At 37.1% G+C, this 25237-nt stretch overlaps 1 protein-coding gene across 5 annotated transcripts in view; it reads left to right on the top strand.

The window, feature by feature from the left end:
* CLIP4 (CAP-Gly domain containing linker protein family member 4) overlaps positions 1 to 25237 on the top strand; it is a gene marked incomplete at its 3' end in the record, with an annotated part of 62689 nt that overhangs the window by 10164 nt on the left and 27288 nt on the right. For all 5 annotated transcript variants that reach the window (XM_081254845.1, XM_081254844.1, XM_081254843.1 and 2 more), the window contains 9 exons: positions 2252 to 2391; positions 3162 to 3255; positions 4354 to 4515; positions 6242 to 6360; positions 9369 to 9605; positions 11982 to 12117; positions 17944 to 18084; positions 23227 to 23316; positions 24116 to 24259. In XM_081254845.1, coding sequence (XP_081110971.1) covers positions 2252 to 2391; positions 3162 to 3255; positions 4354 to 4515; positions 6242 to 6360; positions 9369 to 9605; positions 11982 to 12117; positions 17944 to 18084; positions 23227 to 23316; positions 24116 to 24259 — 1263 coding nt within the window. The remainder of the gene's footprint in view (positions 1 to 2251; positions 2392 to 3161; positions 3256 to 4353; positions 4516 to 6241; positions 6361 to 9368; positions 9606 to 11981; positions 12118 to 17943; positions 18085 to 23226; positions 23317 to 24115; positions 24260 to 25237) is intronic.

The following is a 25237-nucleotide window of genomic DNA, read 5'->3' as shown; positions in this document are numbered from 1 at the left end:
ATTTTTTAAAAATGGGAAGTCATTTAAAAATGCAGAAAATATAGTGATAGCAAACATGTGTCACACATATCCACCATCAGAAAGAATAATTATTAGCATAGTATCTTATTTCCTTTAGCTCCTGTTTCTCAATTATAAGAATTAAAACCTTAAAGTTGAAATTCCCTCCATTTTCCTTTCTGGTTCCATTTTCCTTGCTCCCCAGAGGCAACCACCATCTTATATTTAGTGTGAATATTGCAGACCATTTAATTATACATTTCCTACATATATGAGCATCCATAAACAGTATATAGGATTATTTTGTGTATTTGTAATTTTATGGAAATGATAGATGTTGTATATTATTCTTCAACTTATTTTATTGATCAGTATGTTTTTTGAGACCTATCCTTATCAATTCATAATGTAGATATCGAATTCATTTATTTAGTTGTAAGAAAGCATCGAATCCATCCTATGGATATACCACTTTCTATACATCCTCTATGGAGAGATGTTTCAGTTTCCCAGTTATTTTGCTATTATAACCAATGCTAGAATAAGCATTCCTGTACGTGTCTCCTGTAGACACATGCAGAAGAGTCTGTTTAGGTATATATTTAGGAATTTCTCTACTAGAAATGCCCAATGCCTAGAAAAGTCACTGATCCATAAATATTTATTGAATGGCTGAATCAATTAGACCAAAAAAAATTCCAGTAAACTGCTATTTATAGGAAATACACCCAAATCTTTGAGAAATTGGTGTCTGTGTTGCATACTGATTCTCTCTGACTCTTCTGTTTGTAGAGGACCATTTTGTTCTCTGAGATTTTGAATAGCATATGCTCTTAGTTTTAGTCTTTCTGATCCTCTTCTGATGGACTGCTCTACTTTTATACACGTCCTTGGTTTTGTGCTTCTCCTTCCATCGTTCAGTTACCCTGATTCTAAAAGTAAGAGCTGTGTGTACATAGTATAATTTTGGAAAATAAATAAAAACACAAAGAAGAAAATAAAAACCCCACACAAATCCTGCTACTCACGTATGCTGTTAAAATCTGAGTTCAATAGTGAATTCTCTTGGGGAGACAGCATAATAGAGGAAAGAAGATAGACTTTGGAGGCAGACCTGATTTTCTACCCCACATCTGCCACTTACTAGCTGTGTGAGTTTGAGCAAGTATTATTTAGTCTGAGCTTTGGTTTCCTTATCTGCAAAATGAGAATAATAATACCTGTCAGGTCAGGTGCCTGGGAAGATTTGTAAGGTGTTTGGTAAATCGTAAGCACTCAGCAAATATTGCTTCTCTTCTTTAGATGCTTCTGGTTTTTTAGATTCCCTACCTTCTTATAGATTGTTCAAGATAGTAGAATCTGATTTTCTTCTATTCTCTTTTATTCTCTAGCCATAGGATGATCTGTTCTCTCTGAATCTTAAGGAAGTTTTAAAAGATTTTAAAATCATGTTCAATTGTGTCTAGTATTCCATGTCTTTACTAATACATACTCCAAAATAACCCAATCACTCTGTCGCAAGGCTTCAAAGTAATGCCTGCTTATTATAGAAAATAAGGAAAACAGAGAAGTAAAAAGAATACTTAAAATTACACATTGTTCTAGTACACTGTTGAGATTTTGGCGTATTTCTATTATGTATGTTTTAATCATGGACGTGGATCTACTGTTCATGACATGTTTATGTTTTTTTGGTTTTTTTTTCTTTTTTTTTGCGGTATGCGGGCCTCTCACTGTTGTGGCCTCTCCCGTTGCGGAGCACAGGCTCCGGATGCGCAGGCCCAGCGGCCATGGCTCACGGGCCCAGCCGCTCCGCGGCATATGGGATCCTCCCAGACCGGGGCACGAACCTGTATCCCCTGCATCGGCAGGCGGACTCTCAACCACTGCGCCACCAGGGAGGCCCATGTTTATGTTTTGAGACGTGAAAATACCTATAAAATTTGACAGATTTTCTGTGCTTTAGAAGAAGTTCTTGGAAAGTTCAGCATTTAAAATCAGTACGCTCAGATTTTTGTTTCATTTGTGATAAGATGTAGTATGATGCATGGAAATCTCATTCTCATAGTAGTTCAGAAATGCCTCATAATTTTTGTTGATCCTGACTTTGGTTTTGAGAATTGCTTAAGGTAAATCTACTTTTTCTGCACCTAAAAATATTTGTATCATTTGAGTCCTGGTCTTGTTTATTATTTTCAATATATTTATTTTGAAATTTTAATAAATTTAACTTACACCTTTTAAATTTCAGAGTTTTCTTTCTTTGATCCTAATGATACATCATGCCAGGAAATTCTCTTCGATCCCAAAACTTCTGTATCAGAATTATTTGCCATTTTAAGACAGTGGGTTCCTCAGGTCCAGCAAAACATTGATGTTATTGGAAATGAGGTAAGGCATTCTTACGTTGTTAAGTCTTGTATTGTTAGGATTGTTAATTGTATAGATTTTTCCCCCCATCTGAATGGAAAGGTGGTGATAAAGGGGAGACCTTTTAAAGATGCTGATGCTTGTTCTTCATAGGTTTTCATGGAGCAGTGAGTTAGCACTGTACGTTCTTTCCGTTATTCCCTCATGCTCCTCACTCCCTTGCATCTGGAGTTCTGACATCTGACTCCTGGTGGGAGCAGAGGGAGCCTTCTTTCTTTGTACAAGTTGATTTTGTAAATTTAAAAATATATTTTCATGAGGAGATTTGATTACTCTCACATTTATCTATACTTTGGGGTGGCTTGGTAAAGATCGAGCCTTAAATATAATTTTTAAAAATATTTGATTTTTTGGAAGAGGGTTAAAAGAATAATGCTGGGTTCCTTGACCAGCATACTGTCATGTTGTAAGAAGAGGGAGCTTATACTTTTTAAAATACCATTACTCCCATTAGAAAGGAAATTTGCTTGTCCTTTGAGAGGTTAAGGAACATATTTGGGGTGCCAAATTACTTTGGAATACTCTTTAAGAATTTCCTTCCGTCTGGTGACAAGTTCAGTTTTCATTATTGTTGTAGGGTACAGACTTAAAATTTATCCTTAAGAGAAGCCAGTTCTGTCTACTCATTTTATTGAGAACTAATTTAATAAGATAGACTAACTTGGTTTCCCAGCATTGGTTTGAAATCAGTAGACTTTATGTTGTAATAATATCTTCCTTGGTTTCCTTAGATTCTTAAGAGAGGTTGCAACGTGAATGACAGAGATGGATTGACAGATATGACTCTTTTACATTATACTTGCAAATCTGGAGCTCATGGTATTGGTAAGTGTGTGGTGAATCTGTTAATGGCTTAAGACATCTGTATTTGTGCTTGTATAACTATGTTTATGCCAACCAGAGTCCCTGGGAGGGCACCTGGCTGATGATAATAATATTCCCTGAATAGGCGAGGATTCAGTTAGGTCTTCCACACACCTTGTTGCCTTTCCTCCCTTTTCTCAAGGGAGTCTTTATAATCTCCTGGTACCTCCCAACTTTTCTGGAACAGGCTTCATGCCAGCCTGTTTGCTAGGTGAGAGTAACTGGTAACACCTGGAACCTTCTTGAGAGTTTATGTCAAGGTTTGACAATCCATGCTCTGTTTTCCAGGCAATCCCAATCCTACAGACCTGGTTTTTAGGTCTGTCTAAGGTCTGTTCCTACATACATAACATATGTGCATAGTTTCCAAAATTGGTATTCGCCTGTTCTTTACTATTTTTTACACCTGCCTCTTACTTAATTACATATTGTGAACATCTCTCCCTGTTTCAATAGTCTGATACAGTGCTTCTTAAACTTGATAGTGAAGGACTCTTTTTTTTTTCTTTCTGCAATCCATCATGGACTGATACTTTTGTAAAATAAAATAAAAATGAGTTTGTAATAGAAAAATGAGATAAAGAAATAAAATACAAGCCCAAGTATTTTTCAAAAGCATAAAATTACATTTAAGTTAATTTATTCAGAAGAAATGATTACATAGGGAAAAAGAAAAGAGTTATAAAAAGTATGAATTACAGTTTGGGACTGGCAGTGGTCCACAGAGTGCACTCTGAGTAGCCCTGGTTTTAATGGCTCTGTAGTATTGCATTATATGGATGTCTCATAATTTATTTAACCAGTGTCTTATTATTGTACTTTTAGGTTGTTTCAAAATTTTATTCATAATAAAAAGTGCTGTGATGAACATCTTTACAGCCGAGTGTTTATCTATACCCTTGGGTTTGATTATTTTCCTAGAATAAATTCCTTGTTACATTTTTTGAGTTGTAAGTGTATATTCAGTACGCTGTTTGCATTGGCTTTTTAGATGAGGTAGTAGATGGCCATCCACTGGAATTTGTACTGAAGAAAAATAATTTAGAAAACCTTCTCTAGGTGATGTTGATACAGCTGTAAAATTTGCAACTCAACTTATTGATCTGGGAGCAGATGTTAGTTTGCGGAGTCGCTGGACAAATATGAATGCTTTGCATTATGCTGCTTATTTTGATGTCCCTGAACTTATAAGAGTGATTTTGAAGACATCTAAACCAAAAGGCAAGTACTGTAAGATCACCATTAGATGTTATTAATTGAATACTTTATTAGTGGCATAAAAATTATAATTCAAAGATACTTTTACTTCTAATCTATCTTGTTCCATGTGTCCTCCAATCCCATTTTATTTTTCAGAAACAGTTTAACTTTTCTCTATTGAAGATTAGTTACTATCCTTTCACAGAAGACTTAGTACAAAGAGAAACAAAATAAAGTGTTCTCTGGCCTTTTATATCTCTGCAAGTCCCCTAGTATAACATGGATTTTGTAAAGTGTAATTGAATCTATGTATACTTCTTTTGTCTTACTTGTGTAGCCAGAAATAGAGCAATAAAACCTTCAGAGCTAAACATTGAAATCATGAAGAATATTTGTTTTAGGTGGCATTCAGTTCTGAAATTCTGTGATTCCATTAAGGGATAGATTTTCATTTTTTTTCTTGTTCCTGTCTTGATGATGCTATCCTAAAATTGAACATCATAATGTCTAAATCACATTCCTGTATTTAGACATTCTCTCTGGGTCCTCACAGGGGGGCAGTTTTCTTTTGAGAAAAAAATGAGGGCAAGTGCAGTAGTATTACTTTAAGTTAAAAGTTGTATGCGGTGTTTTCTCCATTTGTAGAAGACTTGTTTTAGGGATGGCATAGATAAATTTCCCAGAGTGTCTGTTTCTAATCTCTGCTTTGTATAATTGTCCATCTCCTCTTTACCTTTTTACTTTTTCACTTTTTGAATGATGTTAGGAAGAAAGCCTCTCTTGATGGTACAGTGTCTTTAATAGCTCAGGAGAGTGTCCTGAGCATGTCTTAGTTTGTTTACAATTGTAGGTAGGGTGTGGGATGGTGGAGCTGTAGTTAGATTAAGGTAGGATTGGCAGAACCAGAGGTATATTAAACCCATGTTATAAAAAACAGTCAAAATGGGATCCCCAAATCTGGAGTATTTCCTGTATAGCATCGTGATGATTTGTTGAAAGTTATTAAAATGTTTTTAGAATTGCAAGATTCCCATTCTTATTGTGAAGTCCAAATTCATTTGTTGAATAAAGGATTGTGAATGAATACAGTATGTAAGCATGATGCATATGTTTAATTACTCTTTAATTTATTCCTGTCTTGAGAATTCTCCATTCTTTTACCTACTATTTTTTTCCATGAAGAGGCAGATAGTAAATATTTTAGGTTTTGTGGACCACATGGTCTCTGTTGCAACTACTTGATTCTGCAGTTGTGGTGTGAAAGTAGCCACAGAGACTATGTGGCTGTGTTCTAATAAAACTTTATTTACAAAAACACATGGTGAGTTGGTTTTGGCCATGGCCATAGTTTGCTAGTCCCTGACCTAAACCCTACTACATTATAGTTGTCATGGCAAATATGCAAGAGGTTTAATGAGAGAGTGTGTTAAGATAGTTACTTTTACAAATATGAATTATTGCCATTAATTGCTTTAAAATATAGTTTAGTTTGTGATGGTTGGAAAACCCATGATAATATCAGTCCATTTGATAGTGAAATTTTATTGTACTAAGAAAAGAATTAGTTAAGTAGATTGTAATATGAAGATTTTGTTCCATTGTGAGAATCGTCCTTTTAGTGGGTTGGTTTAAGTCTCATAAATAGCTAATACCCCTCCTCCCCCAAATAAACCCAACCTGTCTCCTTTTACATTATACTAGCTTAATTTGAAAATTTTGTTAATACACTTGCGATGTTTAATTGCAGATGTGGATGCCACTTGCAGTGACTTTAATTTTGGAACAGCTCTGCATATTGCTGCATATAACTTGTGTGCAGGTACTGTGAAGTGCTTATTGGAGCATGGAGCAAATCCTGCATTTAGGGTAAGAGGTTAAATTAAAAGTGAAAAATATTAAAAGAATAAAAACATCTAACATTATCTCCCAGGAAAGAGTTGAATCTGGATGTGGTTGTAGAACTCTTATATAGGTAAATAATTTATATTTTTGTGCTGCATGTAAAGAGTAATGGTGATAAACTTTTATCGCAAATAAATTTAAGGCATAGCAGTGAATTTCAGTCCTTTTATATTGATAAGCTCTATAAACCTTACTTTCATTCAGATAAGTAAAATGCTCTTTAATGTATCATCTTTGAGTTTAAAAGTATCTCTCATTTAAGCTTTTGGTATATTTATAAAACCTTAGCTGTTAAATAAAAATGCATATATTAAAGTTATATTTCTGTATTAAATCATATTTTAAATTCTTTTGGAAAGAAGTTTTATTTCAGACAATGTAAAAAATGCATATTTAACAGTGCAGTAAACCTTTAAAATCGACTTAAAGGAAAAATTTATTTTTTCAGGATAATGTTATACATTTACAAAGTTAACACACAGGATTGAATTTCATAATCTTCAAATCATTTGGTATTTTGTTGTCTTCACAAAAGTGGCTCTCAATGTTCTTTTCTGTTACATTGATAGCAGTGACTTGCTCTGGCAGGGATTCTTAATTGGGTCCGTGCCTTCTCTTGAAGGGGCAGGGGTGGGCAATGTTAGAAAAAGCCTCTTCCCTTCCTCTTTTCCTCGCTCCCTCTCTGCCTTCCTGTTTTCCCTTCCCTCCCTACTTCTTTGCCACTTTTCTTTCTGTTTAATCCCATTAATTATTTAATCAACCCCTTTCTTCCTCCTTCCCTCCCTCCTTCCTTCAGGTCCTCTTGTTTATTGGGCGCGGGGAGAACACAACAATAAATACGTCTCTGTCCTCAGAGAGAATATCGTCTAGAGGGGAGGACAAACGAGAGAGCAGTCACTTTTACTGTGGTGTGTCCTGGCCAAAGTGACGTTGAGTGCTTAAACGTAGTGAAGAATTAACCAGGTACAGGAGGAAGCTGAGAAAGGCATGTTAGGCAGAGCGGGTAGCGTGCACAAAGGCTAGGAGATGGTGATTCAGTTTGGCTGGAGTGTGAAGGTGATACGTGTTTGCTTTTGCTAGTACAACTGTTGACAAGACCCTGTTAGTGGAGAGAATATTTTGAATCCAGTAAGATGCAGTGAAGTGTGTCATTGAGGTAAATTACCAATTCAGGCCCCAAACAATTAATAGATTACCGAATTTTGGAGGTTAATACTTAAAAAAAAAAAGCGGTCAACACGTGGGTCAGCAGTAGCCCTTGGATCAGACCCTAACAGCCACTACTTTAGAAGAAAATGGAATTCTGTAACTAATCATGAACAAGCCTTCTTATGTTAACATGATATCATTGTTACTTTATTATTATTTAGTATTTTTTAAACAGAAGTTTTATTTTATATAGGAATTGATAGAAGTGTGTGACTTACTCTAGAAAGGTGAGGACTTAAAAATCTGAAGTAAATATTCATTGTAAATATAGCTTATTTACAACTTATCATGACAGGTTTGTTGATTAAAAAAAAGTTTTTTTCCCTCTGTCTTTTTCTCAAGAGTACGATTAGCACTATAGGTATTTTCATTACATTTTGTACTTTTTCTTTGAAATCGGGGATCAAAATAGTTCATCACTGTCCCAGAAATTTGATAATATGTCTTCCTACCATGGTTTTACTTAGGACCAAACTGACTTGAATTTTAAAATAAAACATGTGAGGCACTTGCAAACTAAATGTGTTCTAAAAGCCTCATTCTTTTATCCATATGGATCATTTGAAGATAATTATTAGAGGAGAAGGAAAGGGAAAAAGGTTTCTGAGCAAAAGAATCTCGGTTCATCTTATTAAGAAAAGATTACAGTCTGGAATCTTTCTGATGAAGTCTGAGTTTTTGATTAGGGAACGTAGAAGAAAGGGAACTTGTGTGAGGGTAGGACAGCACAGAGCAGCAGAAGGGCTGAGAGTCCAGCGGGTACTGGACATGGACTGCAGTGTCATCTCTGCAGTAATTATGGATATGATGCTGAGCGAGTCGTTCATCTCTCCTTTCCTAATTTTCCTAATTGGCAAACTGGAAATGGTAGTGATATCTTACTTGTTTAGTTGGTTCTTCTGCTACAGTCCAAACTCTTAACAGGTAGGAATTTTTATCTGTTTTATTCACAAGCTTTTTCTTGCTGTGATAGCCAAATGAGATAATTTATATTATAGGATTTTGCTTATATAAACACTGTGCAAATGTTAGTGGGCCTGTGACTGCCCATTTTTGCTTGCTGCAGGATAAATCCCAGCCCTGATTTTAGAAGTATTAAACCTATAGGTTCTGTTCTTAAAATCTGAATCACTCCATGAGTGGGCAGGATGGGTCGAGGTCACAGAGCCAAGGTGGCAGCTCTGGGGGAGTGGAGGGAGTCTCGGGTCTGGGGTTGGGAAGCCAGGCAGTCCCGTGACTTCTGTCTCCAGATGTGCCTTCTCCAGCCTGTGCGGCCAGGCTCGCTTCCCACTGACTGCCTGAGTTCCTGCTCTTCCCTGAGCCTGGACCTCGGTCCCCACCAGCTGAGCTTCCGTGTGTTCCCTCACCTCCCTGGGCCTCTGCACCAGTGCCTCTCAGCAGTGAGGCCCTCCCTGACCCCTGTGTGTGAATAGCCATCTCTGTCCACGTGTTCCCTCTCCCCCTTACCTGCTTTGTTCTCTCTGCCACTTTTTACCCTTTGATACACCATACGTTTTATGTGTGTGATTATAGTCTGCCTCTCACCAGGCTGTGTGTTTTTTGAGGGAGGGGCTTTTGTTTTCTTCACTGTGTGCCTTTAGCACTTAGAATGGTGTCTGGCAGGTGGTAGGAGTTTAGTAAATATTTTTGAATAAATAAATGATAGATGAATTTAACTTACTTTTTCCAAAAATACTTTTATATGACCGTGTAGAGCTCTGAGCAGATATGAACTGAAAAATTTCTCTTCTCTTTATTTGTAGAATGACAAAGGACAGATCCCCGCTGATGTTGTCCCAGACCCAGTCGAAATGCCCTTAGAAATGGCCGATGCCGCGGCAACTGCTAAAGAAATCAAGCAGATGCTGCTCGATGCGGTGCCTCTGTCATGTGATCTCTCAAAGCCCTTGCTTCCAAGTTACGATCGTGTTACTAGCAAGGTGATGCTGACGTCACTTGGCCTGAAGCTGGGGGATCGTGTCGTTATTGCAAGACAGAAGGTAGAGTCAATAGCTGCAGTCTCTAAAGCGATGTCCAAGGTCATTATGTGGCCTATGTGCCAAGGGTGCAGTGTGGTTTGGAGTTTTTCTTTTTTTAAGTTCCATATGTAGGTAGAAGGATACTTAAAGGAAAATGTGAAACTTAGATGCATGGTTACTATAAAGCATAATTTAAGAATATAAACTATTCAAACTGAATAACGAAGACATCTTTATTTGAATGGGAGAAAAGTGGAGCATAGTGGAGCTGCTGAGTGAATTTAGAGGCATCCAGCCTGCAGGTTTTCCCTTGCAGCTCCCCGCTCGCACCCCTCCTCAGTAGTGATTCTCCCACAACTACTGCTGCCCAGAAATGGAGCAAAGGTGACCCTCACTGTTCCTGGGTGTTTGGCTTTTTGATCCCACAAATAGGGAAATCTTAGATATGATTTCAACCTGGTAATGAAAATGTATGTGGGAAAGAGGACTCCCAACTCCACCCGACTGAAGATTCTCTGGACACCTCTTTCTCCAGAGCCTCAGTTTCCAGGTGGCTTTCACTTGTTGACCTTCTCTCTTTTTAAAAACCTTATATGGGGGAGCTGTTTTTCTCTTTTTGGGGCCAACTGGGAATTGTGGAATTTCTAACATAGCTACGGCTAAATACCTGGGTGGGTTTGTGGGGAGTGTTATGCACTTTTCTCAGAAAACACTGAAATTTGAACATTTGATTTACTAAGAAAGTTGCTTCAAAAAGGAAGGTAAACTACAAACCATTACACTGAGAATGACATTTACCAACTTCCACAAGAATACATTCATGGACATTTGTTAGTTTTCCGTTGTCCTATCTGTGGAGCTAAAATACCAAGAAATTATGAACACATAGCATTTTTCCCCCTTTGGATTAATATTCAGCTTCTTTAGTATTCCTGTCTTACATCTGAGAATGGACTTTTAGAAGAGTTATTCTGTGTTTTATTTTACTACTTTTTATTTTGAGTAATTTAAAGCTATACAAAAGTAGAAACATATAACGAACATGCATATATCAGTCGGCAGCGTTTACCTTTGTCACCTCACCGCCAGTCTTTGTTTCATTTATATTTACCCTCAGTCTATTGCTTGTCTTTTCATTCTCTTAGGACTGTCTTTCAAAGAGCAGGTGTTTTAAATTCTCATGAAGTTCATTTTTTCAAAATTTTATTTTATGGATTTTGTGTTTAGAATATCAGAAATTTTCTACTATGTTTTCTTCTAGATGTTTACAGTTTTAGGTTTTATATTTAGTTTTACATTTAATCCTGAGTTAATTTTTGGATAGAGTGCTAGGTATAGATAGAGTTTGTGTGTTTAGTTCTCTTTGTTTCTCTTTTTTTTTAAATAAATTTATTTATTTTATTTATTTATTTTTGGCTGCATTGGGTCTTTGTTGTTGTGCATGGGCTTTCTCTAGTTGCGGCGAGCAGGGGCTACTCTTCGTTGTGGTGTGCAGCCTTCTCATTGCAGTGGCTTCTCTTGTTGTGGAGCATGGGCTCTAGGCGCGTGGGCTTCAGTAGTTGTGGCACACGGGCTCAGTAGTTGTGGCTCGTGGGCTCTAGAGCGCAGGCTCAGTAGTTGTGGTGCACGGGCTTAGTTGCTCTGCAGCATGTGGGATCTTCCTGGACCAGGGCTTGAACCCATGTCCCCTGCATTGGCAGGCAGATTCTCAACCACTGCGCCACCAGGGAAGTCCTGTATTGCTGTTTTGGATGGAATATTTTATAAATGTCAGGTCAAACTGGCTTATAGCTGGTTTCAGTTTTCAGTTTTTCTGTATCCTTACTGGTTTTCTGCCTTCTTGGCCTGTTGATTATGGAGAGAGGTGTGTTGAAGTCTCACTGTGATTGTAGATTTGTCTATTTCTCTTTTTAGTTCTATCAGTTTTCACTTCATATGTCTCAGAGCTCAGTTGTTAGGTACATATACATTTAGGATTCGTATGCCTTATTGGTCCATTGACTCTTTTATCATTATTTAATGTCTCTTTTTATCCCTGGTAATATTTTCCTTCTTCTGAAGTCTACTTTGAGAGAATGTTTTTGGTTTTGTTTTTGTTTATTGCGGTACGCAGGCCTCTTACTGTTGTGGCCTTTCCCGTTGCGGAGCACAGGCTCTGGACGCGTGGGCTCAGCGGCCATGGCTCACGGGCCCAGCCGCTCCACGGCATGTGGGATCTTCCCGGACCGGGGCACGAACCCGTGTCCCCTGCACCGGCAGGCGGACTCTCAACCACTGCGCCACCAGGGAAGCCCTGAGAGTATGTTTTTGAAAGACTTCCATGATAAAGTTGCAAGAGTGGGAAACTTAGAATTACTGGTAGTACTCAAAAGTTACTCTGATTTATATTTTCTTTAGGTTGGAACATTAAGATTTTGTGGAACAACTGAATTTGCAAGTGGGCAGTGGGCTGGCATTGAGTTGGATGAACCAGAAGGAAAAAACAATGGAAGTGTTGGGAAAGTCCAGTACTTTAAATGTGCCCCCAAATATGGTAAGTTAGATACTATCTAATTTAATGAGAATTAATTTAAAATAATAAAATTTTACTCTTTTATTATTTTTAAATAAAACTTTCTCTCTGGTTACTTATGTAATAAATGAAGCAACTGCCCTTCTCTTACTGTGAGCAATATTGTGCTTGGGAGAGGGTGTCTTACTAGGAGGGCACCTAGCTCTGGAGACCTTCCTAAATCCTGCTCATGGTGGTGTCATGACTGAAGGAGGGACTTTATTCTTTATTACCAAGGAAATACAGAGCTCTAGAGGTTGAAAACCTTGAAAAATTGAAAAGCAAGTGAGGCCAACTTTATTACTGTGCTCCTGAGCTGGGATGATTCTTTCTTTTTCAGACAAATGTTTGTTTTATTTTATATTCTCTGTTTCTCTTGTACACACACACACACACACACACACACACAAACACACACACACACCCTGACACATTGATTTCAGTTTGCTTTTGTCACTTACTGTGTTGTGAATATTTTTCCTTGTTGTGAAGTACTTTCCCAGAACATTAATTTCCCTGGTTGCGCAGTATTTCATCTTGTAGCTCGACAGGGAAGGCAGTATGGTACAGTGTTGAAGAGTATGGGCTTTGGAGCCTGACTGCTTGGGTGTGAATCAGCTGCTCTACCTACCAGCTGTGGGATCTTCCTTCTCTTCTTGTGCCTCAGTTTTCTTCTGTAGAATGAGGATAGCAATACCGCAAGAGTTCATGTGGGAATTAAATGTGTTGATAAATATATGAAGCACCTAGAATAGTGCTTGGTTCCCAGTAAGCACCCCCAAAATGTTAACTATTTGCTAGCTGTTATGAATTTATCAAAATCACCAGTTTCCTTTTGTCATACACTTAAGATGGAGCCTCATTTTGGGGTATATTATTAAAATGTTTGTTTATAAAAAATGTCCATTACATTAGATTTAAAAAACATAAAAAAGGAGAAAAAAATAAAATCACCTGTATATATTTCCTGTTTATTTTTTCCACAAAATTTGGTTTATGTATAGTTAAATAGTCTGCATTTTTATCTGACATCCTATTATAATTTCCTCAAATCTTTAAATATTGTTTGAAAATGATTTTTTTATGGCTCAATTTCCTTTAATTTTTCCAATTTGATGGGTAAAAATTTCTGTTTAAATTCATGTTATTCTGACTGTGGTGAAATAAAATACCTAAAATGTTCTATTGTAGCACATGTATTTTTTGTGTTATCTTGGCAATTGCCAAGAAATAATTATTCATATTATTTGCCAATTAAAAATTAGGATATTAGCTTTTTAAAAAACTGATAAGAGTTTTTAAAAAATAAATGCATCTTTAGGATATTAAGCCTTTATATTTATAATTCAGATATTTCGCCCAGTTTGTCATTTGCCTTTGAACTTCATTTGCAGTGTTTTTGGACATGTAGTTTTATGCAGTTAAAAGACTTTTCCTTTATAATTTCTTATAACTGCTTTTATGCTAAGATAGATAGTTCTTCCTAATCCAGAATTCATTATAGGTTATATATTTTATTCTATTGAATGTTTTAATTTTTAAATACCACATTACTTAATTTGGAGTTTATTTGGTTAGTTGTATAAGGATAAGAATTTAAGTTTAGTTTTACTCTATTAGCTAATTTTGGCAACTGTCAAGCAGACTAAGGGCAAGATCAAAACCATTAGCAACACAGAGAGCAGATGTAAATCAGAGCCATGAGAAATGCTTAGATTGTAACAGAATGCACGTAGCTTCCCAAATCCCATCATTCCAAGGAGAGGCATGCTTGATTAGGACAGAGATGGATACGCAAGGACCCTGTCTCCATCCCCTTTTACATACTTTACGGCAAGTTGTGGGGCAAGGGTCATGTGTTGGATTATGTAAAAATGGGAATAGCCCTTCCTGCTGAGCCAGCTCAGTGTCTGAGCCAGGTCTTTGCTAAACTGTCAGTACTTGAGGTGTGGGGAGCAGGAGAGGCAGAGAACCCCCTGACTAAGCAGAAGCCAAAACATTTGTCTCTTTTCAGCAACAGTTTTTTTGGGTTTTTTCCTCTCTCTAAATCTGTCGTTTTCCCTTTGGCTTGTTGTGCTTCCTTTAATATAAATTAAGTTCTTATAAATGCTATAGTCTGTTTTGGGATTGCTTTGTCCCATTGATCTATTAATTCTAGCACATATTAGATTGTTTTGATTGTAAAAATTTTATAATAATTTTTTAAAGATCTTTTTAAAAGCAGCTTTTGGTTCATAGCAAAATTGAGAGGAAAGTACAGAGATTTCCTGTGTACCTCCTGCCCACACGTGCACAGTTTCCCCTTTTATCAACATCCCTTCACCAGAGGGTACATTTCTTACAATGGATGAACCTACACGGACACATCATAATCATAGTTTGCCTTAGGGGTCACTCTTTGTGTTGTATTTTCTGTGGGTTTGGACAAGTGTATAAGGGCATGTATCCATCATTGCTATATTATAGAGTGTTTTCACTGCCCTGAAAATCCTCTGTGCTCCACCTGTTCATCCCTTCCCACCTCAGCCCCTGGCAACCATTGACCATTTTACTGTCTCCATAGTTTTGCCTTTTCCAGAATGTCAGATGGCTGGAATCATACAGTATATAGCCTTTTAATAATGCCTTCTTTCACTTAGTAATTTGCATTTAAGTTTCTTCCATGTCTTTTCATGGCTTGATAGCTCATGTCTTTTTAGCACTGAATAATACTCCATTGTCTGGAGGTATCACAGACCTCCATTATTTCTCCATTCACCTACTAAATGATATCTTGGTTGCTTCTAGTTTTGGCAGTTATGAAAATTTTTTTATAATTTTTAATATTTGGTAATACTATTTGTATGTCTTTTAATAATCACCAAAGTGAACACATGTACCTAGTTTAATAAGTCACGTTGTATTATAAGGTTTATTAAAACAACAACTAAACCCTCCCCTGGCTTGCCCTTCCTTACTCTGAGACCTCTTCTTTAGAGGCAAGAACTTTTTTGACTTCTTTAGCTGTATCTTCTGATGTTCATATTCATATTTTAAATAATATATGAATCTTTCCAATTTTAGACATCTATGACTTCATACTATGAAGAGAAAGATTTGGTGTTCATACTAAGTCATTTTTTTTTCTTGGTTTACTTATTTGTTTCGGTGGAGCACATCCTTCAGTAGCTTTTTGACAGAGGACTCATGGGGAGTACATTTTTTGAGACTTTACATTCCAGAAATATGTTTATTTCTACCCTTACACTTCATATGATAGTTTAGTGGGATAAGGAGTGTTAGGTTGAAATTCATATTTTTTCAGTATTTTGAAGGTGATACTCTGTTGTCTAACGCAATTTGGCAAACTTTTTCTGTAAAGGGCCATGTAGTAAATATTTTGGTTTTATGGGCCATACAGTCCCTTGTTGCAACTATTCAGCTCTCCTGTTGTAGTGAATAAGTAGTCGTAGACAATGTGTAAACAAATGGGTGTGGCTGCGTTCCAACAGAATGGTACAAAAATAGGCTGCGGGAGGATGTGGCTCTCAGGCCATAGTTTGCCAGCTATCATCTTGAGCTTCCACTGCTGCTATTTAGAAGTTTCAGAGTTATCCTTTCTTCTGTTTTTGTCCTTTTCCCTGTTTTTGGAAACTTCTTTGGAAGCTTTAGCTTTTTTTCTCTTTTTTATCATTTTCTTTTTTCTTTAGAGTTTATACCATTTTTATTTCTTACTAAAATTTTAGTGGAGTTTTGGGAGAAATTGTGGTTAAACAAAATGGATCATGTTTATCTAGAAATTCATTACTCTTCTGTTTAAAAATAATTCTTCCTTATGTGTTTATTTTTAGTTAAGCCTTATCATTGTATGTCAAGATCTGAGGAGAGTCCCATCAGTACTTTGAGTAGCATGAGATTCTGAACAGGAAGGTTCACCCATACACAGTGTACACTTTGGGCTTTGATTATATCCAGTCATTGCTTTAAATTTAGTTTTGGTTTTCCCAAATGATTTAGTTAATTAAAAAAAAAAAACAAGGAGAATGAGCTATATAGTTCATTCATTGAACGATATTATTGTGACACTAATGACACAGATTTGAAAAATAATTCATAGTCTGCACTCATAAATATGTTTTGGTTTTCTATTTTTTACAGTCCTTCCTATATCCACACATACAACTTTTCACAGATATAATCATAATGTAATCAAACATACAACTCAATTTTTGTTTTCTTGATTTACTTCTCATATATTTTTATATTTCTACATAATCTTTATTGTTTTACTTATTAACAGTGATGTAATAGTTCATAAACATAGTTGATTCATTTATTCTATTGCCAAATAATTGTTTTCTCCTACTTATAGTATTGCAGTGATGATATACTCAGGTATGCAGTCTTTTCCTCCTATTTGGATTACTTTCTCATAAATTAATTTCCAAAAGTATGATTGGGTTATAGTAGTAAACTAGAAATTGTTTTGGCTCTTGAAGTCTATCTTCTTCTTACAATATACAAACATAAGTTTGTAAACTTGTTCACACTTCTTAAGTATAAGAATTTCCTTATAATTAATGCCGTAAAGTAAATGAGGTCAGAATTTTTGTCTTCAAGTAAAAATAATTTATTTCTTCAAACCCTTGGCAACACTGGATGTAATCATCATCAAGCTTGAGTGCATGGTTTGTGTGTGCATGTGTGTGTATTTGGCAAGGAAAATAATTTAGAGGAAAAAATAGAAAGAAAATCTGATAGGCGGAAGACAGAAGAGAGAAAACATTGTGGAGAAGTCAAAACAGCTAGGAAAATAAGGAGGAAGGATTGTAGAATCTGATGGAGGAAAGAATTTCAAGATTAGAAGAAAAGTAGTATAGTTTGCACTTGTTAGCTACAAACAAAGAACTCACTTTTTGTAATCTTGAACATTTCATCAAGCCTATTTTAAAACAAGTTGTTTTAATGTATTACATTTTAGTCATAATGTATCTTTGCTAGATTAGGCGTAAACACTGAATGGTAGTGTATAATGTACATATTTTGACTTTATTTTTTCTTCTTAAATGTCTTAGCCAAATAATCTTGGTATTTATAGTCCATATTCACTATTTCTAATGTCTGTGCATATTTATATATACTGTAATTTTATGCCTGGATAAATTTCTTTTTTAATGGAATTTTATACTCCTAGCTGCAGCAAACAGGCAGCCCCCTCCCCCTGTCCCCCACATACCTTCCCACACAACACACACTGTATTGTTTCTGTTGTCAGTTGTCAGAAGCTGAGGGCTAAGCCTTTTGGGAAATTATGTTTTATACTCAAAAAGATTTTTTATGTCCCTACTATGTGTAAGGCACTATAGATAGGTACATTGTGGGAATGCAGAGATGAGTATTGGATTTGTCTTCTAAAGTCTGGAAGAGAGATAAAACATGAACATAAAAAGCTATAATATGGGAGAAGATATGTTCTAAGGAGCTATAGATAAAGTGACATGAGGAATAGTTTTTGTATTATATAGTGCACTGTTATTTGCCAGTACTTAGAGATAATTATAATTCTCTTTTCCCTGAGTTTCACTTAGTGCCTCGTTATGTTATGTGCTTCTTGAATTATTGTGTATGTTGTGAGTCTTGACAACTAGATTGTAAACTCTCTGAGGGCAAGTACTGAGTGAGACGTACTTTTTCTCTGTCTCTCACTGCAGGGCACCTAGTAGACACTAAAAAAGAACTTAAAGATTTATATTACTAAATGGCTGTACTTGTCCTTTTATTTGAAGTGCTTTTAATTGTTTAACACTAAAATTCTCCATTCTCTCTTAGGTATTTTTGCACCCCTTTCAAAGATAAGTAAAGCAAAAGATCGAAGGAAGAATACAGCACACACTCCTTCTACAAAAGCTGTACCTCTCACCAGGTCCCAGAAAATTGATGTAGCTCATGTAACGTCAAAAGTAAATACTGGTAGGTCAAACCAGAAAGTTTGATATCTTGTTCGTGTTTTAATTTTATCTGTGGAATGCCTTATATTTAAATTGCTTGGCACTTTTTGGTTAGCTGCCAGTGAAACCTGAATTTAATAAAACCTGCAAAGTTCTTGGTTTATGATTTTAATCCCTGACAAGCGTTTTTCAGATTTGTTCCTTCCTTTTTTTCCCTTCTATTTCCATACTTTTATCACCCCCGATCTAACCTCAAAGCTAGACTTTATACCTCTGATAAGTATTTATGCAACACAACTAGCTTTATGTTTCTCACCTATTCAAGAATTTTAGTGACTTTTTTTTATCAGAAAAAGTCTCAACTCTTGAAACTGGCCGTCAGAGACCTTTCTCTGATGGAGTCTCTTACTGCTTCGCAGTTGAGCTGTGGTTTGTCACGTCTCACTGTCTTTCGTGTACATGGTTCTCACTCTTCCCGTCATACTTTCCCTATCTCTCTGGGCAGTATTTGACTTCTGCCTGAGGTTTGAGTCAGTCTTTACCTCCTTACTCACATCCTGTTTCTCCATGAAAACCTCCCTGATGACCCAGCTCACTTCGATCTCTTCATTCTCTAATTTCATATACACTCTAATCCATACCAGCCTGTTGCTATTTGTTATCTTGGGTTTTGTCCTCTGATTGCTTTATTTGGGCAGATCTTTTATTCTGTTAGAAAAATCTTCAGCTTTAAATGGACTGTGAGAGTGCTTTGTACTTTCGTATTCACTGTAGCACATAGCACAGAATAGGTGCTTAATAAATACTTGCTAACTCATCAATAACTGAAGCAGAAAGGCACTCTACCACGACTAAAGGATTTTATCTACAAATTTGGTTGGCCTTTCTGCTCTGTTCTACTGGCCTATTTGAATATGCCTGTGTTAGTACTGCACTTCATAATTACTATAGTTTTTTAAAAAAATAAATCTTGATATCTAGTATAGGAAAGCCTCCTATCTTTTTCTTGAACAGTGTCCTGCCTGTTTGGCCCTTATACATCAAACTTCCTTATAAATTTTAGAATAAGTTGTTAAGTTTCTTTAAAAAAATTCTGTTGAGAGAGGGATGGGGGGCTGGGTGAAATAGGTGAAGGGGATTAAGAGGCACAAACTTGTAGTTAAGAAATGAGTCACGGGGATGGAACCTACAGCATAGGGAATGTGGTCAGTAATGTTGTAATAACTTTGTAGTGACAGAGGTAACTAGACTTATTGTGGTGATCAATTCATAATGTATATAAATGTCGAATCACTATGTTGTACACCTGAAGCTAATATAATATTTATGTCAACTACACTTCAATTAGAAAAATAAAAAGGAAAAATAAAAAGGTGATAAATATATCTCCAGGGCAAGAAAATATTATTTTGCAAGTACAAACTGGAATTATATCTCAAAAAAAGTACTTGTCACAAAACTAAAGTTTTTTTTGCTCCTTAATAGAAAGTTAACTTCTAGACAGATAAATCAACAAATTATGTTAATGTTATTTTTAGTGTCAAAAAATAAAAATATCCATTGAAGTTTTAGTTGGTGTTACATTTAAACCTTAAATCAATTTGAGAACTGACATCTTTACAATATTCAGTCTTTTAATTGTAAGCTTGGGATATTGCTTTATTTAATTGGGTCCTTTAAAAATATCTCAATACAATTTTATGATTTTCTCTACAGATATTCTGTACTTGTTTTGTTAGGTCTATTCCTACGTACTTTATACTTTTTGATGCTCTTGTAAATGGCATCCTTTTAACTTGAAACCCAGAAGTGCACAGCAGATATGGAAAGAAAGCTCAAAGAGAAGCCCTCTATTTCTGGTCTGAGGAGCAGGAAAGGGGTCTCCTGGTAGACAGGAAGTGGAGGAAGTCCCTGTTTTCTTTTTTGATTGCTCTTTTTTATGTCTTTGGTTCTTTCCCACCTCAGTCCCTAGGCAGTCCTGCATGTTGTAATAGCAGCAGGGGATGGCCACGCACCTAAAACCCCAAGGGAGGGGAACCCTTGTTTCTGGCCAGAGAAACTGTGGTCCCAAGAACAGGGATGGAATCCCCATTAGTTTTTCTTCTTTTTTTCTTACTGCTTGGCCCCATAGGCAGAGTCAATCTCAAAAGATTATATGACAGGGTCTTCCCTGGTGGCGCAGTGGTTAAGAATCTGCCTGCCGATGCAGGAGACACGGGTTTGAGCCCTGGTCGGGGAAGATCCCACATGCCACGGAGCAACTAAGCAACTAAGCCACAACTACTGAAGCCCGTGTGCCTAGAGCCCGTGCTCCACAACGAGAGAAACCACCACAGTGAGAAGCCTGCACACTGCAACGAAGAGTAGCCCCCGCTCGCCGCAACTAGAGAAAGCCCACGTGCAGCAACAAAGACCCAACGCAGCCAAAAATAAAAATAAATAAAACAAACAAACAAACAAAAAGGTTATATGACAGAGCAGGGAAATTAAAGCCTAGGCATTCTACCCAGAGTATCAGGAAGGGGTGCCTCTGGGAGCAGGAAAGTGTCAAGGAGACCGTGGTGAGGAAGGAGCTCAAGAAACTGATCTCAGAATGGTGGGCTTACTGCCAGGTTGTGTGTGCATGCGTCTGACCACGGTATTTGGTCTCCTGCGCAGACCACTGCCCAGGTCTCAGACTGACTACTGGGTGGCACAGCACACGAGACAGATCCCAAATAGGCTTTGGCAACTGAACTGACATTGGAGCCACAGTCACAGAAGATGGGTAGGAACTGCCAGCCTGAAACTAACTGCCTGCTAAAACAGAACAGAACAAAACAATCAGCACTCTCCATAGAATTTAAACAAGACCCAAAGTCCTATAAAATATTGTCATACTGTACAGGATACAGTCCAAAATTGCTCAAAATATGACAAACCAGGAAAATCTCACCAACTCTCAAGGAAAAAGACGATCAAAAGATGCCAACCCTGAGATTATACAGACATTTATCAGATAAAGATTTTAAAGAATATATTATAACCCTCTAAGAATTAAGGGTGAACCCTCTTGAGACAAATGGAAAATTTCAGCAGAGACATGAAGGTATAAAAAAAGAACCAAATAATTCATGTACACATGCACACACACACGAGTACAAGTAAAACTGAGGTAATCTAACATTGGTGGGTTGTAGCAATGTCAGTATCCTGGTTGTGGTTTTATGCTATAGTTTTGTATAATGTCACCTTTGGGGGAAACTGGGCAAAGTGTACAAGACATCTCCCGATACTGTTTTTTTACAACTGCATATGAATTTCCAGTTACCTCAGAATTTTCAAATAAAAGGAAGGACTCAAACGGATACTTTAGGACTGAAAAATATAACTGAAAATAAGAAATTTCTCTGTGGGTTGACTTCACAAAGTCTCTCTCCCCCACCCCCCAACCCAGTTTCTGCTGTTGTGGTTCTGGCCCTCACTCCTGGCCTCTGCTTCTGGTCTCTCCTCCTCTGGTTCCTTCTAAACTTCGCTGTCGGGGTGATGTTATTCACCTGTGACTGTTCATGCCAGTTCTTCTCTCCAAAGGCCATCAGAGGCTCATTCCTTACTGAAGAGCTCCGGTTCCTTTGCTGGCACTGTTACCCTCTAAGATTTTACTGTGGCCCATCTATCCAGGTTACTTCTCCCGTGTCCCCTCAAAATCCATTTTATTCCAGCCAAGCTACTCATCCTTCTCTGACCCTGTCTTTCTTTAAGTTTTTTTTTTCTTTTTGTCCATCCATAATGGCTACCTTCAGTTATTTCTGATCATACCTCCAGTATTCACTGGAAGAAATCTGATGTATCTCTCAAGGCCCATATTGGAATGTGATCTTCTTGATGAGGCATTAATTTATCTTTATAACCATGATTATTGTCTCCTCCTTCTATGCTAGGGCTTATATCACACATGTCCTCATATTATGGTTATTCATGTCTTTCGGCCACACCAAATTGAAAAGGTCTTCCTCTAGGGCTGGGACCATGGCTTGTTTTGTTTGCGACGCACAGAGTGCCAAGCTCATTTCTTCACCCAGAAACGCTTTGTAAGTGAGTAGAATTGGAATGGATGCTTGATGGAATTCGAAACTGGGTGTAGTCCGTTAGGTTTCTTATTTAAATAGTTTGGTTCTTTAGAATTGAAACAGAAGTCTTAATATTAAGTAAAGTATTATTCATGAGCTCTCTTTTAAAATCAGCTTTGTGGGGGAGTTGGGTGTAGTGAGAATCGGGTAGTCATTTTCAGAATACCAGTGGCAGAGAGTACAGGGTTTCTTACTATCTGACTCTGACTTAAATGAATAATTGCTATAATGATTTGCAGAAATTTTTACTGCAAATTTACTATCTAAATAGACAGTCTGCTACAATGAATTTGCCTGCACACACCAGTGAAACCATGAGTTGTTTGCAGGTCTTAGTAAGTGTGCAGCCGTCATAGCTGTATCAGGTTTGCTTTACATGCTAGCATTGTGCAAACACACTAAGGAGCGCATTAAGTATCAGACAGTTAGATAGCTGTGTTTTAAATGCTTTATATTATTTAGAATTCCTTAGTGGATTTTTAAATAGGTGGAAAAAATACTTTAGTGATATTTGGGGAAATTGATTGGGGTTTTCAGATGGGCTTAGGAATACATTCTTTTCTTTCCCCTTTAAATAATGAAATATTGGCCCCTGCCGTCTGTGAATTTATCATCCAGCGTGCTCTCAGAAGAGGATAAGATTTAGATAATGAGGGATGTCTGTACTTTAAAAAGCAAATACAGGGCTTCCGTGGTGGCGCAGTGGTTAAGAATCCGCCTGCCAATGCAGGGGACATGGGTTCGAGCCCTGGTCTGGGAAGATCCCACATGCTGCGGAGCAACTAAGACCGTGCGCCACAACTACTGAGCTCATGTAAACCACAACTACTGAAGCCGGTGTGCCTAGAACCCATGCTCCGCAACATGAGAAGCCCGCACGCTGCATCGAAGGGTAGCCCCCGCTTGCCACAACTAGAGAAAGCCTGTGTGCAGCAACAAAGACCCAGTGCAGCCCCAAATAAATAAATAAATAAATTTAAAAAAAGCAAATACATATTTTTGTTTAACGTTAAACAAAATTCTTTCTTGCTGAAAGTGTTTTGTTTGTGTTCTAGGATTAATGACATCAAAAAAAGATAGTGCTTCAGAATCAACACTTTCATTGCCTCCTGGTGAAGAATTGAAAACTGGAGCAGAGAAAGATGGTAATATAATTTATAACTTCTATTTTCAAAACTTAATTTACTGATTGAACTTTAAAATAATACAGTGATTTAGCTTATATGAGGCTAAAGTTTAAAGTTTGTAAGGGAAGAATCATTACAGTAAAAATTTATCCTTAAAAATCCCCTAAGCAGCTCATAATAAAGTGTATATATGTACACACACACATTTTTTTTTGTATAAAATCCTGTGTTGTGATTCTTATGTACACTTAAATTAGAGAATTACTGGACTAGATTAAGAGAATAAAAGGAAATTCCATAGCGTAGATGTCTCGATAAAAGCAGTTAAAGTTGCCTTCAGCTGTCAAATCATTGGGTGAATAGAGCACAAATAGAAAATTCAAACGTATTCCTGCTTGCCTTCCGGTTAACTCAGAACATTTTAATATTAAGCTTTTGTTACCTTAAAAACACATGAGTATGTTTTTTACATAAATAAGATGTGATTCTACTAACTCACCTTAAGTGCAAGGTGAGAGACAGTGGTGGTTGGAATCGGTAGTTGGTCTAAGTCCGTGACATAACAGTGCTCTCCTATATAAAATTGTCATCATATAGTGCGGATCCTTTGGATCCGTAAAACTGCTTGGGCTATAAAATCTTGTATGTATGAACTACAGTATATTTCGATGAAATCAGGCATTTAATTCAACACTAGTTAATCCACAACTGAGGAAGCTAAGTGGAGAGTTTCAGAAGGATTTACCTGGAAAAGCATCTCATTGGTTCACTTCTGATTTCCCACCCTCTGATGTATTCTTTTCCTGTACCGTTCTAGTTACCCTGCTTGCATCCATCAGCAGCTCCTCCTCCACATCTTCTTTGGAGCACAAACAGAGTCACTCCAGGAAACTGAATGCAAGTGGCAGTAACAAGAAGACAGTGAGCAAAAGCCCTTCCGTCTCATCTAGAGCCAGTGCCGGTATCTATGGCTTTTTCAACCAGGCTTTCTTGGTGTTTTTTATCTTGGTTTGTTTGTAAGTAGCTTTGCTCTTTTTAAATGTGTAGAAGGAACCCTTGACTTCAGTCAGATTGAACTACTTGTCCCTTCCCTGTCTCCCCCCAGCCCCCTACCTCCTTCCCCTTCGTCAGCATACTCTGGATCTCTCTGCCTTTCCCTCATGCTCCTACCATTTTTCCTTGTCTGGATTGACTTCTTCTCTTCCTCATGTATCTATGGACTCTAGCCCCTGTAAGGTTCATATTAGAGCTTTATGATAGATCTTCAGATACTTGGAAACTATACGGTCTGTTCTCTTTCTTTACTTATCTCTTTTCTAATCTAAACCTAATAATAATAACTAACATGTCAATACATGTTGTTTACTATTTCAGGTACTATTAAAGGAATTTTACATACCTTATTTCATTTAATTCTCAAAATAAACCTATGGAGTAGGTACTATTATGATCATCTTCAATTTATGAATGAGGAAACCGAGGCTTAGGGAGGTTAGGCATTGGTGCACTGTGGCAGCTTCTAAGTGCACACCTGGGCTTCACCCGCAGGTCCAGGTCCATCTGACACTTTGCTGCTACCAGCCTCTGTCTCAAGTACCTTCAGCTCTTCTTCATGCTGTAGGGTCCCCAGACCCTTTCCAGCCTGCTGGTAGAGAGCTGAACCACTGCCTCTCAGTACAAGTCCAGTCTGAGGCTACTCATGCAGTTTTGGTGACCACACTATGTCATTGGCTCAAACAGAGCCTTATGCTAAGTCTCTTCGTTTTGTGGCTTGACATAGGACTTTACATTTATTTTCATTTAATTTAATGTTTGAATTTTTATCCCTCTAAATTTTGTTTTTTACATCTTGTGTATAGCTTTTTCACACACTTTTGTGTTATCTTCTTATTTAAAAAGCATGCTTTCTCTATTTTTAGCCAAGTCATTGTTTAAAACT

The sequence above is a fragment of the Mesoplodon bidens genome (assembly GCF_964165515.1).
Source record: "Mesoplodon bidens genome assembly, chromosome: 14".
NCBI lineage: Eukaryota > Metazoa > Chordata > Mammalia > Artiodactyla > Ziphiidae > Mesoplodon > Mesoplodon bidens.
Note: the sequence above shows the minus strand (reverse complement) of the source record. Positions and strands in the feature narration are given on the sequence as shown.